The sequence below is a fragment of the Nansenia antarctica genome (assembly GCF_963989245.1).
Source record: "Nansenia antarctica genome assembly, chromosome: 5".
In the NCBI taxonomy this organism is placed as follows: domain Eukaryota; kingdom Metazoa; phylum Chordata; class Actinopteri; order Argentiniformes; family Microstomatidae; genus Nansenia; species Nansenia antarctica.
The window spans coordinates 1,123,048-1,140,547 of record NC_137690.1 but is presented as its reverse complement, the minus strand read 5'-3'; the positions used below and the strand labels follow the sequence as shown (position 1 = coordinate 1,140,547).

Genomic DNA, 17,500 nt, shown 5'->3' with positions numbered 1-17,500 from the left:
ACAATGCTACATGTTATAGGGTTCCTTGAACCATATAGCATTAGTTCTGAGAATCTCTGCATATTCAAGGAAAATTGATATTGTAACTAAATCGAATCGGAATTTAATCGAATCGAATCGAATCGTGAATCGAATCGAATCGGGAGCTGTGAATCGGAATCGAATCGTTTTGGGAAATCAGTGGCGACACCCAGCCCTACTCCATACATACATGGGATTTAAATGACCAGGGAGGCCTTTCAAGTTCTTCTCCGCTGCCAACGTTACGAGCTCAGCCATGATCCGTTACACCCCTATCACACACACACACACACACACACACACACACACACACACACAGTCTGCCCCCCCCCTCACCCTGGTACTGGGGGCAGGCCAGGCAGATCTCCCGGAGGTAGGTGTTGGAGGTCAGGTCGAAGGTGCGTAGCTTCAGCTCCGTGCCCAGGCCGTCGATGGTCAGGTGCAGCACACACACCTCCGCCCCCCCCGCCTCCACGCTGCACAGCTGCACCGAGAGCTACACACACACACACACACACACACACAGACACACACACACACACACACACATACACACACAGGAGAGGAGAGTTAACACACACACACCGTTAGCAGTAGTTCAGTAATGGTGGATGAGGTGGTAGTACGTTATTATAACCTCACTAGAAGATGACCTGTCAATCATAACCTCACTAGAAGACGACCTGTCAATCATAACCTCACTAGAAGATGACCTGTCAATCATAACCTCACTAGAAGACCACCTGTCAATCATAACCTCACTAGAAGACCACCTGTCAATCATAACCTCCTCTAGAAGACCACCTGTCAATCATAACCTCCACTAGAAGATGAAGCTAAATGATGCTAAATGAAGCTAAATGACGCTAATGACGCTAAATGACGCTAAATGACGCTAAATGACGCTAAATGATGCTAAATGACGCTAAATGACGCTAAATGATGCTAAATGACGCTAAATGATGCTAAATGACGCTAAATGACGCTAAATGACGCTTCCTGACGCTCCCTGACGGGTACCTGGCTGATCTCAAACGCCAGCAGGAAGTCGGTCATGTTCTTCTTGGGGTCCTTCCTGACTAGGCTCCTCCCCCTGACAGGCTCCGCCCCCGGCGGGGGGAGGGGCTCCAGGAAGAAGGCGCCCTCCCCTATAGGAGAGCTGGGGGCGTCGTAGAACAGGTCCTCCTCTGACCCTGCACACACACACACACACACACACACACACACACACCAACCACACACACACACACACACACACACACAAACACACACCAACCCCACACACACACACACACACACACACACACACACAGTTAAACACAGCACTCTAGAGAGAAGCGTTATAATGGTGCATCTGTGTCTCAGCAGGTAGAGCCGCCGTCTAATGATCGCAAGGTTGGCAGATCGGCGGTTCGAGCCCCGGCTGGCCACATGTCGAGGTGTCCTTGGGCAAGACACTGAACCCCAAATTGCTCCCAGTGAGCGGGCCGGCGCCTTGCATGGCAGCTTGCCGCCATTGGTGTGTGAATGTGTGTGTGAATGGGTGTGTGAATGGGTGAATGAGATTTGGATAAAGGCATAGCTATATAAGTGCAGTCCATTTACCATTTTATACTCTATCTATAGGAACATAAGAGAAGAGAGTATTTTGTAGTTTTTGTCTGAGAAATACATTTAAAACTCTTTTTCAGTCATCATTTGTCTGCAATATCATTTAGTTAAAAAATCGTGAGAAAATCGTATTGAATGTGAGTTGAGTGTATCATTACATCCCTAAAGTGTGTGTGTGGTGTGTGGGTGTGTGTGTGTGTGTGTGTGTGTGTGTGTGTGTGTGTGTGTGTGTGTGTGTGTGTGTGGGTGTGTGTGTGTGTGTGTGTGTGTGTACCAGAGGAGTATATAGAGGAGCGGAGGTCGGCCATGTTGGGTCTCCTGGGCGTCAGCTGAGGGGTGAAGGACTTAGGGACCTGCAACACACACACACACACACACACACACACACACACACACACACACAAAGATCAGACACCACACATCAAACACACTGTCTGTCTGTCTGTCTGTCTGTCTGTCTGTCTGTCTGTCAGGAGAGAGAGAGTGTGTGTGTGTGTGTGTGTGTGTGTACCTTGGGGGTGGAGTGTGAGGGAAGGGAGGGGTGTGTGTGTGTGTGTGTGTGTGTGTACCTTGGGGGTGGAGTGTGAGGGCAGGGAGGGGTGTGTGTGTGTGTGTGTTTGTGTGTGTGTGTGTGTGTACCTTGGGGGTGGAGTGTGAGGGCAGGGAGGGGGGCCGGGCCTCGGGGAGGGGGATGCTGTGGATCAGCTCCAACACGCCCCTGACCTTGTCATCAGAGATACACACCGACAGCAGAGGCAGCTCCCCCGACACCTTAAACCTGGGGGGGGGAGGGAGGGGGGAGGGGGGGAGGGAGAGGGGGAGGGAGGGAGGGGGGGAGGGAGAGGGGGAGGGGGGGAGATTATCAATCAATCAATCAAACTATATTCATATAACACAGTTCATCCATTGAATGCAACTCCAAGGTCCTGTTCCACGAAGCGTGATTAGAGCTAATTCAGACTTGTTTTGATAATTGTCAATAAGTTCAGCTCGAGTTCCGTTCCCTATATGTGGCTCACATTGTTATGTATTCCCATGCATTAGGGGGCGCTCTAGGCCCCCGTTGAGTGTAACTGATAACGTGGTTTATGATGCTCGTAAAGCAGAGTTAAAACGGATACCAATGTATCCACCTGCGTCCATGTGTGGCTCTCTTACTGACCAGTGGATCTGTTATATTATAGAACATAATACAAATATTGCAACCAATCCTTCAGAACAAACGTGGTAGCGAGCAGGTTTACAGGCTGGTTTAGGTCATACGTTAGGCTGGTTTAGGTCATACGACCAGGTTTACAGGCTGGTTTAGGTCATACAGGCTGGTTTAGGTCAGACGTGCGTCAGGTCAGACGTGCGTCAAAAATGTCTCACAGGCGGAAACTACATCCAGAATGACAGTTCCGTCAAGTGTCTTTTAGGAAATATTAGTTCCCACCTTTTATGAGATAGATGGATAATTTGATATTTTGATAGATAGATAGATGGTGTGCTGGATAGATAGATAGATAGATAGATAGATAGATAGATAGATAGATAGATAGATAGATAGATAGATAGATAGATTAAGGTTAGGGTCAGGTTGACCCAGGGTTAGGGTCACAGGTTGACCCAGGGTTAGGGTCAGGTTACCTGGGCATAGAGGGGTCAGTGACCACCATGGCGCGGCACAGCAGCATGCTGAGGTCCACCGGCTCCAGGATGTGGAGGGACGACTGCTTCTGCTGACGCGCCTGCCTCCAGTCTCCATCTATATATGTACATATACACACACACAGAGTTACACACACACACACACACACACACACACACACACACTAGGGCTGCACGATTTGGGGGAAAAATCGAATTGCGATTATTTGGACAGATATCGCGATTGCGATTAATTTGCGGTTTTTTTTTTTTTTACATAGCAAAATAAAAAAATTAAAAAAAGGGAGTTTTTGTAAAGTGTGGCCATATCTCCGGCTAGGAAGGTCGTATCAACGTGCAGTTTGTTTGTACGTCTTCAGGGGACTTAGAGGCTCCCTCCTCTAGCACCCCCACAGCCCGAGCTACGAGTGAAAGAACTAAACTTACATTGGGTTGCTTTAAAGTTGGGTTGCTTTAAAATCAAGCTTCAGATTAAAACATGTGATGGAGCATTACTAACCTGACTCAGGTGGTTTGTTTCACACAACCATCTAGGAAAGCTTAATTGGAAGCTGTTTGGAAAAGGGCAGGTACTTTCAAAAAATACTTGGCAGGTGATTGGATGAATCTATCTATCACCTATTTTCAGAGAGCATTACCACATGATACCATCAAACTATTAACTGCTCTAATTCTAATGCAAGGATGAGAACTTAAAAGATATGAATTGGGACAACATATTTATTTATGTTTTTTTTAAACAGCAACACCATTTTGTTTCTCTCAACAAGTGTCTTTTTTTTTTACGTTCATTGACGTTGACGTTCATTGACGTTGAATCCGACTGTATGACGTATCCCATACGGGTAGTGGTGTTTCTCAACCCTCTCCTCGGGGCGCCCCAGCCGCTCCACATATTTGATCTGTTCCACCACCAGCACACCTGATTCAACTAATCAAGTCCAAAGCAATTATGATTTGGACTTGATTAGTTGAATCAGGTGTGCTGGTGGTGGAACAGATCAAATATGTGGAGCGGCTGGGGCGCCCCGAGGAGAGGGTTGAGAAACACATAGTGAGTTGGACTTGTGATCGGAAGGTTGTGAGTTCAAATCCCGCCTGAAACCACACCACTACTAGTGTGCCCTTGAGTAAGGCACTTAGCCCTCAGTTACTCCAGGGGGAATGTCCCTGTAATTCGTAATTGTAAATCGCTTTGGATTAAAAAAGCGTCTGCTAAATGGCAAAAAAAAAAAAAAAAAAAAAAAAAATCGCAGGCAAATCGCAGGCTTTGCGATTAGCTAATTGCGTCATTTCAAATCGCGATTTCGATTTATACACACACACACACAGAGTTATACACACACACACACACACACACACACACACTGTAAAGCAATGTGTGTTTATATGAACATGTGCCATTTAAATAAACTGGACTGTGCCTACCAGGTTTATGTGTTGTGTGTGCGTGTGTGTGTGTGTGTGTGTGTGTGTGTGTGTGTGTGTGTGTGCGTGCGTGTGAGTGTGTGTACCAGGCTTGCTGTAGAGGAAGTGTGTGTGTGTGTGTGTGTGTGTGTGTGTGTGCGTGAGTGTGAGTGTGTGTACCAGGCTTGCTGTAGAGGAAGTGTGTGTGTGTGTGTGTGTGTGTATATTACTCTGTGCGTGTGTGTGTGTGTGTGTGTGTGTGCGTGTGTGTGTGTATATAACTCCGTGTGTGTGTGTGTGTGTGTGTGTGTGTGTGTGTGTACCAGGGTTGCTGTAGAGGAACTGCAGGCTGGTCAGCTGGATGTCGAACCTGTCGTACGCCCGCGCCCGGATGTCCTCGATGCTGCTGCTGCCCACTGAGAGCTGGGGCAGGCCCTGCCTGCTGCGACTGGTCACCTGGTGCCCCAAACACACAACACACCTGGTCACCTGGTGCCCCAAACACACACCTGGTCACCTGGTGCCCCAAACACACACCTGGTCACCTGGTGCCCCAAACACACACCTGGTCACCTGGTACCCAACACACACCTGGTCACCTGGTGCCCCAAACACACAACACACCTGGTCACCTGGTGCCCCAAACACACAACACACCTGGTCACCTGGTGCCCAACACACAACACACCTGGTCACCTGGTGCCCCAAACACACACCTGGTCACCTGGTGCCCCAAACACACACCTGGTCACCTGGTGCCCCAAACACACAACACACCTGGTCACCTGGTGCCCCAAACACACACCTGGTCACCTGGCGCCCCAAACACACACCTGGTCACCCAACACAATAACAACACATCACCACCAGCCCTGTCTGCCCCTATTGGTCACCTGGTACCCAACACAATAACAACACAATAAGCAGAGTACATAACCAGAGGAGACAGGAGTGTATTTTCCGGACTAAAGTCACACTTTTTTCCATAGTTTGGCTGGTCCTGCGACTTATAGTCAGGTGCGACTTATACATCAAAATATATATATATATATAATTTCATACTGACTGACATGAACCAAGGAGTAAACATTACCGTCTACAGCCGACAGAGGGCGCTCTGGGCCGCTCTGGGCTTGTGACAACTATATGCTGCTGCTATTCCCCTGAAGAAGTTATCTAAAACATTAACGGTAGCTTGGTGAACTTGCTTACTGGTAACTTGGTTGTTGGACTCACTGGCTTGTTATGTTAATTTAGCCAATTCAGCCTCCCAGGTATGTTCTTTATGCTATTGTGTAGCTGAATAACTGTTAATGTGTTACGTTAACATACCGGACACCTATTCAGCCTGTTGTTCTGTGTGCTATTGTGTAGTTACTACACAACTAACTTGCCTTTCCAGATTAAATAACTTTTTTTGGTCTTGGATTTTGTGAAATAAATTTCTAAATAAATGCGACTTATATATGTTTTTTTCCTCTTCATGACACATTTTTGGGACTAATGCGACTTATAGTCCAGGTCGCAGTTTCCTTAGTGTGTTCTAGTGGTGTTCCAGTGTTCTAGTGGTGTTCCAGTGTTCTAGTGGTGTTCCAGTGTTCTAGTAGTGTTCCAGTGTTCTAGTGGTGTTGTAGTGTTCTAGTGGTGTTGTAGTGTTCTAGTGGTGTTGTAGTGTTCTAGTGGTGTTGTAGTGTTCTAGTGGTGTTGTAGTGTTCTAGTGGTGTTGTAGTGTTGTAGTGTTCTAGTGGTGTTCCAGTGTTCTAGTGGTGTTGTAGTGTTCTAGTGGTGTTGTAGTGTTGTAGTGTTCTAGTGGTGTTGTAGTGTTCTAGTGGTGTTGTAGTGTTCTAGTGGTGTTGTAGTGTTCTAGTGGTGTTCCAGTGTTCTAGTGGTGTTCCAGTGTTCTAGTGGTGTTGTAGTGTTCTAGTGGTGTTGTAGTGTTCTAGTGGTGTTGTAGTGTTCTAGTGGTTTTGTAGTGTTCTAGTGGTGTTCCAGTGTTCTAGTGGTGTTGTAGTGTTCTAGCGGTGTTGTAGTGTTCTAGTGGTGTTGTAGTGTTCTAGTGGTGTTCCAGTGTTCTAGTGGTGTTGTAGTGTTCTAGTGGTGTTGTAGTGTTCTAGTGGTGTTGTAGTGTTCTAGTGGTGTTGTAGTGTTCTAGTGGTGTTGCAGTGTTCTAGTGGTGTTCCAGTGTTCTAGTGGTGTTGCAGTGTTCTAGTGGTGTTCCAGTGTTCTAGTGGTGTTGTAGTGTTCTAGTGGTGTTCCAGTGTTCTAGTGGTGTTGTAGTGTTCTAGTGGTGTTCTAGTGTTGTAATGGGATTCTGATGGTGTTCTGATGTGAGTTAATGTGATAAAAGGAGATGTTAGTGTGTTATTGTGTTCAGCCCTCCTCATCTTACTCCCTCTTTTCTCTCTCACTCCAACTCATCACTGTGGGATTGGGGATTAATAGGCTGATATAGGTATATATAACTGCGGGCCGGGCCAGACCTTGAAGTGTCCCAGGTCCAGCAGCATGATGTTCTGGGAGCCGTCGTAGAAGCCGGTCTGAGGCACGATCACATAGGAGGCCATCAGGTTCACCTTCAGGTCCAGAACCTTCTGGGTCTCGATCACGTACATCAGACCTGTCAACAACAACAACAACAACAACAACATCAACAACAACAACATCAACATCAACAACACCAACAACAACATCATCAACAACAACATCAACAACAACATCAACATCAGACCTGTCAACATCAACAACATCAACAACCTCATCAACAACAACAACAACATCAACAACCTCATCAACAACAACATCAACATCAGACCTGTCAACATCAACAACAACAACATCAACATCAACAACAACAACATCAACAACAACAACATCAACAACAACATCAACAACAACATCAACAACAGTGTGAGTGTGTGTGTGTGTCTGTGTGTGTGTGTGTGTGTGTGTGTGTCTGTGTCTGTGTGTATGTGTGTGTGTCTGTGTGTGTGTGTGTGTGTGTGTGTCTGTGTCTGTGTGTATGTCTGTGTGTGTCTGTGTGTGTGTGTGTGTGTGTATGTCTGTGTGTGTGTCTGTGTGTGTGTGTGTGTGTGTGTGTACCAGTGGAGGTGCGGTCTCTGAACTGCTCCAGCTTCATCAGCGTGGCGTTGGTCAGCTCGTCCAGCTGGAGGTCGTCTGGGGGCCTGAAGAACGCTGCCATGCTGTTCACTGTCTCCTACACACACACACACACACACACACACACACACACACACACAGACACACACACACACACACACACACACACACAGACACACACAGACACACACACACAGACACAGACACACACAGAGACACAGACACACAGACACACACACACAGAGACACAGACACAGACACACACAGACAGACACAGACACACACAGACACACACAGACACAGACACACACACACACACAGACACAGACACACACACACAGACACACACAGACACAGACAGACACACACACAGACACACACACACACACAGACACAGACACACAGACACACACACAGACACACAGACAGACACAGACACAGACACACACACAGACACAGACACACACACAAACACACACACAGACACAGACACACAGACACACACACAGAGACAGACACAGACACACACACACACACACACACACACAGACACAGACACACAGACACACACACAGAGACAGACACAGACACACACACACAGACACAGACACATACACAGACACACACACAGAGACAGACAGACACAGACACAGACACACACACAGATACAGACACAGACACACAGACAGACACACACACACACAGACACAAACACACACAGAGACACACAGACAGACACAGACACACACACACACAGACAGACACAGACACAGACACAGACACAGACACACACAGACACACACACAGACACAGACACACACACACACACACACACAGACACACACACACACAGACACAGACACACACACACAGACACACACACAGACACAGACACACAGACACACAGACACAGACACACACACACACCACAGACACACAGACACAGACACACAGACAAAGACACACAGACACACACACGCACGCACACACACACACTCACACAGACACAGACACAGACACACACACACACACACACAGACACACACACAGACAGACACACACACACAGACAGACACACACACACAGACACACACAGACACAGACACAGACACACACACACACACACACAGACACAGACACACACACACACACAGACACAGACACAGACACACACACACACACACACACACACAGAAACAGACACAGACACACAGACACACACAGAGACAGACACAGACACAGACACACACAGACAGACACAGACACACAGACACACACACACAGAGACAGACACAGACACACACACACAGACACAGACACACACACAAACACAGACACAGACACAGACACAGACACAGACACAGACACACACAGACACAGAGACACAGACATAGACACAGACACAGACACACACACACACACACACACACACAGTTAGTGAGGTCCGGAAATATTTGGACAGTGATACAATTTCCATAATTCTGTCTCTGTACGCCACCAGTGGCGGCTGGCCGATAGAGGGCGCTGGGGCGCCGCCCCCACCTTCACTTCCTGGTTGCGATTTGTAAAAGTTTTTTTTTTAAATAAACATTGTTTATTCACAAAATGCGGCTGATATTCTGTCGGCGCCTATCAGCATTCATTAAAAATCCTCCAATACAATAAACATTTTTATCTGTGTGTGTGTGTGTAAAACTCACTGTTAAAATACATAGGGAGAGAACGCGGGGCGCCGTGTCAATGCAAGTCTATGCCAGGACGAATACTTTTGGCTTACACGTGAGCTGTAGCAGCGCTCCAATTGGCTGTCTCTATTTCTTGGCCAGGACGCACATTTGTGCGCCCTGGCCAAGAAATCTCCGGTTGTATTGCAGACAATGCATTATGCTGAGGACTCCCGACTTCCGGTTTTCCGGACTTCGGGCTTCCGGAGTATTTTAAATGAAGATTCGTAATGTCTGTCTCTGATGTTCATGGTCAATTAAATCAGCCTATTTTGTGCAACTAATAATGTTCCCGCTAATGGGTTAACCAAGCAGCCTTGCACCTAACGTGCAAGCACCTATCTTCGAATTATTCATAGCAATATGCGCGGGGCAAGGCGGAGGTACGGGTAAACACGGCTCATGTTCTGTCATCAAAGGTAAGAGTTGGTTTTCTTTAACTCAGCTGATGCATTGTTGTGTTTCTGACATGGTCTGGTTGTGTTTCTGACATGGTCTGGTTGTGATACATCATTGAATGTGTTGACCTGCTGTGATGTGTTGACCACCATCACTCTCCATCATCATCCATCATGTGTCTATGAAATAGATAGTTACTGTACTACTGACTGCAGCATTCATCTCTGCTCATTGATGTAGCCATGTCACACAGACACATAGTACACATATTCATCTGCTACCTTTATTAACCTGAGTGTAGCTGTGAGGCCTGTACTAGCCTTGTTGACTAGACTTCCTCCTTGTCTGACACTGGGTATTGGACCGTACCGACGTCCATAGACCGGTCACTCTTCCACCTCAGTGTCTGTAGTTGACAGGGTAACTTCTCCATGGCCCACACGGTCATTTTAAGGGTGAAAGTTGAAATTATACAGTGGTTGTAATGCCAGTGCGTGTTTTATGCGCGTGCACGCGAAAAAATTTGTGCACGCGAAAGAGTACCCCCCCGCCACACTGCTGTGCCCCACCCAAATTTTTTTGCACCAGCCGCCACTGTACGCCACCACAATGGATTTGAAAATGAAACAATGGAGATGTAAGAAGTAAGAAGTGCAGACTTTCAGCTTTAATTTAAGGGGTTTAACAAAAATATTGTATGAAACGTTTAGGAATTGGAACCATTTTTATACACAGTCCCCTATTTTCAGGGGCTCAAATGTAATGTGTGGGGAGCAATGGCGCGTTCTGGCCTGCAGGTGGAGCCAGACTGTGGTGGAGCTGGTTGACACAATCAGACTCATCATCCAGATGGGCTTTTTAACCTGTGTGTGTTTGTTCCCCAGCACTGTTCAGCACCACCTCCCCCCCTCCTCCTCCTCACCACGTGGTAGACCACCTCCCCCCCCTCCTCCTCCTCCTCACCACGTGGTAGACCACCTCCCCCCCCTCCTCCTCACCACGTGGTAGACCACCTCCCCCCCCCTCCCTCCTCACCACGTGGTAGACCACCTCCCCCCCCCTCCCTCCTCACCACGTGGTAGACCACCTCCCCCCCCTCCTCCTCACCACGTGGTAGACCACCTCCCCCCCCTCCTCCTCACCACGTGGTAGACCACCTCCCCCCCCCTCCTCCTCACCACGTGGTAGACCACCTCCCCCCCCCTCCCTCCTCACCACGTGGTAGACCACCTCCCCCCCCCTCCCTCCTCACCACGTGGTAGACCACCTCCCCCCCCCTCCTCCTCACCACGTGGTAGACCACCTCCCCCCCCCTCCCTCCTCACCACGTGGTAGACCACCTCCCCCCCCCTCCTCCTCACCACGTGGTAGACCACCTCCCCCCCCCTCCCTCCTCACCACGTGGTAGACCACCTCCCCCCCCCTCCTCCTCACCACGTGGTAGACCACCTCCCCCCCCCCCTCCTCACCACGTGGTAGACCACCTCCCCCCCCCCTCCTCCTCACCACGTGGTAGACCACCTCCCCCCCCTCCTCCTCCTCACCACGTGGTAGACCACCTCCCCCCCCCTCCCTCCTCACCACGTGGTAGACCACCTCCCCCCCCCTCCTCCTCACCACGTGGTAGACCACCTCCCCCCCCCTCCCTCCTCACCACGTGGTAGACCACCTCCCCCCCCCCCTCCTCACCACGTGGTAGACCACCTCCCCCCCCCTCCTCCTCACCACGTGGTAGACCACCTCCTCCCTCCTCCTCCTCACCACGTGGTAGACCACCTCCCCCCCTCCTCCTCCTCACCACGTGGTAGACCACCTCCCCCCCCCCCCCCCTCCTCACCACGTGGTAGACCACCTCCCCCCCCTCCTCCTCCTCCTCACCACGTGGTAGACCACCTCCCCCCCCTCCTCCTCCTCCTCACCACGTGGTAGACCACCTCCCCCCCCCCCCCCTCCTCACCACGTGGTAGACCACCTCCCCCCCCTCCTCCTCCTCCTCACCACGTGGTAGACCACCTCCCCCCCCTCCTCCTCCTCCTCACCACGTGGTAGACCACCTCCCCCCTCCTCCTCCTCACCACGTGGTAGACCACCTCCCCCCCCCCTCCTCCTCACCACATGGTAGACCACCTCCCCCCCCCTCCTCCTCCTCACGTGGTAGACCACCTCCCCCCCCCCCTCCTCCTCACCACGTGGTAGACCACCTCCCCCCCCTCCTCCTCCTCCTCACGTGGTAGACCACCTCCCCCCCCCTCCTCCTCCTCACGTGGTAGACCACCTCCCCCCCCCCTCCTCCTCACCACGTGGTAGACCACCTCCCCCCCCCTCCTCCTCCTCACGTGGTAGACCACCTCCCCCCCCCCTCCTCCTCACCACGTGGTAGACCACCTCCCCCCCCTCCTCCTCCTCCTCACCACGTGGTAGACCACCTCCCCCCCCCCTCCTCCTCACCACGTGGTAGACCACCTCCCCCCCCTCCTCCCCCTCCTCACCACGTGGTAGACCACCTCCCCCTCCCCCCTCCTCACCACGTGGTAGACCACCTCCCCCCCCCCTCCTCCTCACCGCGTGGTAGACCACCTCCCCCCTCCTCCCCCTCCTCACCACGTGGTAGACCACCTCCCCCCTCCTCCTCCTCCTCACCACGTGGTAGACCACCTCCCTCCCCCCCCTCCTCACCACGTGGTAGACCACCTCCCCCTCCCCCCTCCTCACCACGTGGTAGACCACCTCCCCCCCCTCCTCCTCCTCCTCACCACGTGGTAGACCACCTCCCCCCCCCTCCTCCTCACCACGTGGTAGACCACCTCCCCCCCCCTCCTCCTCACCACGTGGTAGACCACCTCCCCCCCCCTCCTCCTCACCACGTGGTAGACCACCTCCCCCCCCCTCCTCCTCACCACGTGGTAGACCACCTCCCCCCCCCCTCCTCCTCACCACGTGGTAGACCACCTCCCCCCCCCTCCTCCTCACCACGTGGTAGACCACCTCCCCCCCCCTCCTCCTCACCACGTGGTAGACCACCTCCCCCCCCTCCTCCTCCTCACCACGTGGTAGACCACCTCCCCCCCCCTCCTCCTCACCACGTGGTAGACCACCTCCCCCCCCCTCCTCCTCACCACGTGGTAGACCACCTCCCCCCCCTCCTCCTCACCACGTGGTAGACCACCTCCCCCCCCCTCCTCCTCACCACGTGGTAGACCACCTCCCCCCCCCTCCTCCTCACCACGTGGTAGACCACCTCCCCCCCCTCCTCCTCACCACGTGGTAGACCACCTCCCCCCTCCTCCTCCTCACCACGTGGTAGACCACCTCCCCCCCCTCCTCCTCCTCACCACGTGGTAGACCACCTCCCCCCCTCCTCCTCCTCACCACGTGGTAGACCACCTCCCCCCCCCTCCTCCTCACCGCGTGGTAGACCACCTCCCCCCCCTCCTCCTCACCACGTGGTAGACCACCTCCCCCCCCCCTCCTCCTCACCACGTGGTAGACCACCTCCCCCCCCTCCTCCTCCTCCTCACCACGTGGTAGACCACCTCCCCCCCCTCCTCCTCACCACGTGGTAGACCACCTCCCCCCTCCTCCTCCTCACCACGTGGTAGACCACCTCCCCCCCCTCCTCCTCCTCACCACGTGGTAGACCACCTCCCCCCCCCCTCCTCCTCACCACGTGGTAGACCACCTCCCCCCCCCTCCTCCTCACCGCGTGGTAGACCACCTCCCCCCCCTCCTCCTCACCACGTGGTAGACCACCTCCCCCCCCCTCCTCCTCACCGCGTGGTAGACCACCTCCCCCCCCTCCTCCTCCTCACCACGTGGTAGACCACCTCCCCCCCCCTCCTCCTCACCACGTGGTAGACCACCTCCCCCCCCCCCCCCCCCCCCCTCCTCACCGCGTGGTAGACCACCTCCAGGGGCTGGGCCTCCAGCCTGAGGCGCTGGTCTGCGGGCTGGTCCAGGGGGTTGGTCTCAAACAGGAAGCTGAGCAGGGGGGCCCCCCCGGTCGCCGTGGCAACGGCAGCCCTCCTCGACGACAGCAGCGTGGGGGGCGCCGCCCCCCGGTTACCAGACACGCCCGTCACCTCGAACAGCTGGAGCTTAGTGGACAGTCTGGAGGGGGGGGGGGAGGGGGGGAGGAGGAGGAGGAGGGGGGGGGGGGGGGAGGGGGAGAGGAGGGGGGGAGGGGGGGGGGAGAGGAGGGGGGGAGGGGGGGAGGGGGAGAGGAGGGGGAGAGGAGATACTCATTAGAGCAGAGAGAGAGACAGGTAGTAAGTAAGCAAGTAAGTAACGTTTATTTATATAGCACATCGTTTCTCAACGGGGGCGTTCAGACAACATCGGGGGGCGCTGGAACAGATATTTTTAAAAGGGGGGCGTTGAGGTGTTCTTGGGGGGCGTTCGCGCATTAAGTATTTTTCTCATGAAAAACAGCTGTGTTATTACGGGCACATTCGTAAATGCACGAACGCTGAATGTCGATGCACGATGAACGGTCAGTTCGCTCGGACAAACCGTGTTTCGGTCGACTGTTCGACCCTGCTGGCTGCCTGTCCCGCCCTAATGCGAGCCACGGCCGCTGCTATTGGTTGATAGAACGACATGTAGAAATGTGATTGGCTGAGCGGGAAGCCTTTTCTAAAAAGCTGCTAGTTTGGTTGCAGTGCGCCGTAGAGCCCTACACGTGCCCATCTCTGAGCGCTCTGAACTTGGCCGGGCTCTGACGCAGACACAAAAAATAAAAGTGAGAGTGTCATCAAGAAAATGGAGAAGCTAAAAACTCAGCTAGCAAAGGCAGAGCTTTTGATAGTTTCCAATGTGTCTGGGTAAGCTGCATTGTAGAAGAATTTTTACAGTTCATGTACAGTGCAGAAATTGCAATACTATGCTACGATAGAAAGAACCCCGGTTCATCCCATCTGTAACATCATGTTGACCAATGCCCAACTTCTATGAGTGTTTTCCTTGTCGGCTATGCTTGAGTGACATAATGTTTCAGTTTGTGGGCTCATTGTAATTGTTGCGTTCGCTTCGTTCGCTTCCTTTCAATACAGCTTATTTAATTTAGTTAAAATGAGTGGTAATACCATACCACCATACCAGAACATCACAGCAGGAACAACCTATCTCAAAAAAGCGATCGTAATAAACCAGTCCTGAAAGTTCTCTGTCGCTTACCAATAATCGAACCTAGAGAAATCAGCTACGAATGTCCCCTCCCCTCGCAGGTTCATCACAGTATATTACATAAATGTATTACTGTTAAGTGTTGTTGTGGATGTTATCCCTAGTGCCATTCTGAGGTTAGCATTGCGATGTGTTTGCAAACTAAAATACGATCGCTTTTTTGTGATATGTTGCTCCTCTTGTGATGTCCTAGAAACGAACGCATCAGCTGCAACGTCTTTTGTATTGATCAGCTGTCATCAGTGTTATTACGGGTACGTTCGTAAATGCACGAACGGTCAGTTCGCTCGGACAAAACCGTGTTTTCAGTCAGAGCGCCCATCTCTGAGCGCTCCCAGAGCGGGTTTGGAACTTTGTTATGTTTTGATATGTTTTGATATGAGAAATTCGAAGTGGTCAGTTTATGAAAATAATACCATAGAATACTAAATAAAATATTAAAATAATAGCCCCCTAGCGTTTGCCGCCATATTGTGACACCCCCCCCAAAGTCCAATCAAAAATGAATAAATATTAGCATCATAAAACAGCAATTTGGAGAAATGCAACACCAGCACACTTAAAAAAAACTAACAATGTTAGTTGTAATGTACAGTTCTGCAGCCTACTGTTTGTTCTGCATCGGACATGTGTGAAATTGCTGCTGTTCCGTAGCAGTCTGTTTGTATTCTCTGATGTTGTCTGAGTTTGTTCAACACTCAGAAACAGCATTTTTATTCACATTCACATTCGCTTTTCTGCTCTCTGGTAAACTAATGATAATGATATTCCAACTGCCCAGTTAAATCCAATCTATTATTTGGCATTCAGTGACATGCTTTTTAAATTATATAACACAGAATATTAGTCAACATTAATATTCAGGGAAGAAAATAAGCCTACTTTTTTTGATGGGGGGGCGGTAAGAGGCCTGGATAATGGACAGGGGGGCGCTGGCCCAAAAAAGGTTGAGAACCACTGATATAGCACAACATTTACAACGACAAACAGCCGCCCAAAGTGCTTAACAGATAAAAAGAGAAAGAGAAAAACAAGATAAAAGAGATAAAATACCCTAAAAGCAGCAAGGTGCAGTATAAATTAAAGTGCACAGAGTACAGTGTCGGGAAGGCAGGCTCACCTCAGGTCAAAGGCCAAGGAGAAGAGATGTTGTGTTTTAGCTAGTTTTTTTAAAAGCCTCGATGCTCTCGGCGGCTCTGATGTGGAGGGGGAGACTGTTCCAGAGCCTAGGGGCGGCCTTAGAGAAGGCTCTGTCCCCTCTGGTTTTTAGTTTAGTGCTGGGGACCTCCAGCAGCAGCTGAAGTGCCTCTAGACCAGTGGTTCCCAAACCTCTCCTCGGGGACCACAAGCCGTTCCACATATCCGATCTGTTCCACCACCAGCACACCTGATTCAACTAATCAAGTACAAACCATAATTGCTTTGCACTTGATTAGTTGCACCAAAATGGCGGAACTACCAGAGTCGTCGGCTAAGAGCAGGTCGTTTAGGATTCGCAGGAGGGCCGTTTCAGTGCTATGGGGAGGTTTAAAGCCGTTTCAGTGCTATGGGGCGGTTTGAAGCCGTTTCAGTGCTATGGCGGGAGGTTTGAAGCCGTTTCAGTGCTGTGGCGGGAGGTTTGAAGCCGTTTCAGTGCTATGGGGCGGTTTAAAGCCGTTTCAGTGCTATGGGGCGGTTTGAAGCCGTTTCAGTGCTATGGCGGGAGGTTTGAAGCCTGACTGACATTTCTCGTGGATGTTATGCACGACTAAACATGCTTGCAACTGAAGGTAAACTGCTCGCTCCAGGACTTTGGACAAGAACGATAATTGGGAGACGGGCCTGAAGTTGGAGAGGATAAGCGGGTCGAGATTTTTCTTTTTTAATCAGGGGGTTGTACCACAGCGTGTTAGAAGGCAGCTGGGACGCGTCTAGAGCTGAGAGAGGTATTGATCAGTAATAGAGAGGTATTGATCAGGAATAGAGAGGTATTGATCAGGAATAGAGAGGTATTGATCAGTAATGGAGAGGTATTGATCAGTAATAGAGAGGTATTGATCAGTAATAGAGAGGTATTGATCAGTAATAGAGAGGTATTGATCAGTAATGGAGAGGTATTGATCAGGAATAGGATAATTGGGCCGACCGACTTAAATAGTTCTTTAAGAAGGCGAGAGGGAACCTGGTTAGATCGTAATGCATCGGTTTCATGGCGAGCGATAGAGGAACATTTGGCTTCCCCTCACCGCTTACAGGACTTAGTGTACTCAGGTCTAAGCTGGGCCCTATAATGTCCTCTCTTTTATCAGTATGGCTGGCTGTCGAGAAGGCTACTCACTCTCAGTTAAAGTGGCACACCCATACTCCTATCTGCCACAATTTCGCTCTTCATATCCCCAATGGAGTGATAA

General features: G+C 51.0%; 1 protein-coding gene across 1 annotated transcript in view; it reads right to left on the bottom strand.

Moving 5' to 3' along the window:
- The window catches only part of vps13a (vacuolar protein sorting 13 homolog A), a 124,004-nt gene that overhangs the window by 81,465 nt on the left and 25,039 nt on the right, over positions 1 to 17,500 (bottom strand). Inside the window, 9 exon segments of the mRNA XM_080532886.1 lie at positions 358 to 517; positions 1,042 to 1,214; positions 1,907 to 1,985; positions 2,272 to 2,410; positions 3,262 to 3,379; positions 5,013 to 5,145; positions 7,170 to 7,306; positions 7,789 to 7,903; positions 13,820 to 14,036. Of these exon segments, the coding sequence (XP_080389012.1) occupies positions 358 to 517; positions 1,042 to 1,214; positions 1,907 to 1,985; positions 2,272 to 2,410; positions 3,262 to 3,379; positions 5,013 to 5,145; positions 7,170 to 7,306; positions 7,789 to 7,903; positions 13,820 to 14,036 (1,271 nt within the window).